The sequence below is a fragment of the Egretta garzetta genome, unplaced genomic scaffold (genome assembly GCF_000687185.1).
Source record: "Egretta garzetta isolate BGI_Z169 unplaced genomic scaffold, ASM68718v1 scaffold187, whole genome shotgun sequence".
Classification (NCBI taxonomy): domain Eukaryota; kingdom Metazoa; phylum Chordata; class Aves; order Pelecaniformes; family Ardeidae; genus Egretta; species Egretta garzetta.
In genome coordinates, this window is record NW_009260342.1 from 1,152,423 (window position 1) to 1,154,674 (window position 2,252).

General features: G+C 56.7%; 1 protein-coding gene across 1 annotated transcript in view; it reads right to left on the reverse strand.

The window, feature by feature from the left end:
• ASTN1 (astrotactin 1) overlaps positions 1-2,252 on the reverse strand; it is a 35,973-nt gene that overhangs the window by 13,977 nt on the left and 19,744 nt on the right. Inside the window, exons 14-15 of the mRNA XM_009642689.2 lie at positions 1,226-1,330; positions 870-1,058 (exon numbers count right to left, since the gene is read on the reverse strand). Coding sequence (XP_009640984.1) covers positions 870-1,058; positions 1,226-1,330 — 294 coding nt within the window. The remainder of the gene's footprint in view (positions 1-869; positions 1,059-1,225; positions 1,331-2,252) is intronic.

Here is a 2,252-nt window from a genome sequence, read left to right on the forward strand (position 1 = left end):
CAGGGGACCACCAAACCCACCCTGCCTGCACCTGGGAGCTGCTGGGAAGGGAGCAGAAAACCAAGGTCACCTAAAAGCAGCAGCTCCGCTCGGTATCCCCCGTGCCTGGGCTTGGGAGCTGGCTCTTGCTTGCTGCCCAAGCTTGAGTGGTGCAACCCAACATCCCCAGCACAGGCAGCAAAACACCTGCAGGCAGCTTTGCAAAGGCCAGCACAAGGGATACTGTGGTCCTGGTGACAGCTGGCTGCAGGCAGGTGTTTGGCTCCCTCTGCTTTTGGAAAACTCATGTCCAAACCAGCCATTGCCCGCCTGCAAAACCCCTTCCATGGGAGAGCCATCGCACCTCGCTGCAGCGAGGGCTCCAGAGGGGATGCAGCAGTGCCAGGTGGCCTCTGCACCGTGGTGAACCTCCCAGTTCATAACTGGGCTCCAGACATTAAAAGCACTGCGCTGACAGCCTGGGAGAAGAAAGCACATTAGAGGGAGAAAAGTCTGGCCGCGGGATGCAAGTGGAAGAGAGCAGATATGGTGTAGACAAAAGGAGGGAAGGAACAGGATTAAAGACAAATAACAGTTAAGTCCAGAATCAGGGAGGATGGTTTGGTGGGATTAGTGCATTTGCCTTTCATCTCCCTGGGGATGTGGGTATTCATCTTCCTTTCTGGCCCGGACTAATGCCTGCTGCAGTCCACAGGAGTCCTTCAGATGGATTCAAAGGGTGCAAGAGCAGGGTGTAAATAAGAGGATGAGATGGGATGCAGCACTGACACAGGCTGAGCACTTTCCCTCCTGTGCCAAAAGCAAACCCAGCTTCCCACTCCCATGGGGTGGCTTTGAGGACCCTTCCTGGGGACGAGCAGGGCTCCTACCTTTGCTGATGTCTTCGTACTCCAGCCAGAGCTGCCGCTGGACCTGCCTGTTGGGATACCAGATGGAGCAGGACTCCTCAAAGCCATACACTGCCTCTTGGATGTAGTGGTTGCCAAACTGGTCCAGCAGTGCCATGAAATCTCCACGGGAGGTGGCACCATCCAGAGAGTGGAGTGCATTGCTGAAGGCTGGGGAGGAGACAGAAGAAGATGCTCATATCCAAGGGAACCCTTGCCACCCCTCCAACGCGCTCACAATGGGCAACCAACCTCTGAGCCCATCACCTGCCAGAAGAAGGCTCTGTGTCCTCTCACCACCCCTTTTTCCCTTCTTTCCCCCAGCCTCGCACTCTTACACTGGGAGATGGTCAGCTGGTTGAGCCGGACGTGGTACATGACGGACTGCACCTTCCAGTGCTGCAAGAGCGGGTACCCAGACACCTCACTGAAGTTCACCATCCCTGCCAGAGAAAGGACATGGAGGCTCAGCACCACCGCCCAGGGATGCCTCACTGGGGGGATGGCTGCAGCCCCTCGTGCCATGCCTGGGGCAACGCAGCCAGTGGGGCAGGAAGGAGCTGGGGGAAAGGACTACGCACACACCACATCCCCGCAGGGAGATGGTGAGGCATTCAGAGCTGAGGGTCAGCTGCTCCCCAGCAATTAAAATCATGGCTTTGAAGGAAAACATGTGGGCTCGTTTCATCTTGCCGTCCAGGGCTTTGCATCAGAAAATAACGAGCCTCTTTCTGCATCCACTCCTGCTTCCTTCCCGGCACCCACTCCCAAGTCATGCCCAGGTGTGCTAATTATTTCACTAATGAGAGTTGCACATTTTAATGAGCGGTGTGCAGGCCTGGGAACGGTCACTGTCACACCACGTGTGCCTGGGTGCAGCCAACCGAGAGGCCCTGGGGTTTCTTTTGGCCAAGACTGAGCCAAGCAGGAGACACACGTACAGGGTAAACCACACGCCTGCTGATGCTCCCGCTCCCTCAGGTTGTTACGGTAATGCTCAAGCTGAGCAGGACCTGGGGTTTCTCCCTCTTTAGGCAAAGACATCCCATTCTCCAGCCATTTAACTGTGCATTGTGGGAGCCCGAAATTCATGGAGACCAGGACCGGGCAGCCACCTCGTCCCGCCCAAGGCATGAGCCAAAGCATGTAGTAGCTCAGCTTCCATAAGCAGAGGGACAGAGAGGCCACTGAGCCTGGACAAAGCCCCAGAAAGTCAACTGAAGGGTGCTCATGGCTCTGATTCTGGTCACCGGGGCACAGCCACCTCCTCCCTCGCAGCTCCGCTGCTGTGCAGCCAACACTGCACGCCTCTGCTCAGCAGTGAAGCGGCAAACTCTGCCGCTTAACAGCCACACAGCAGGAGGT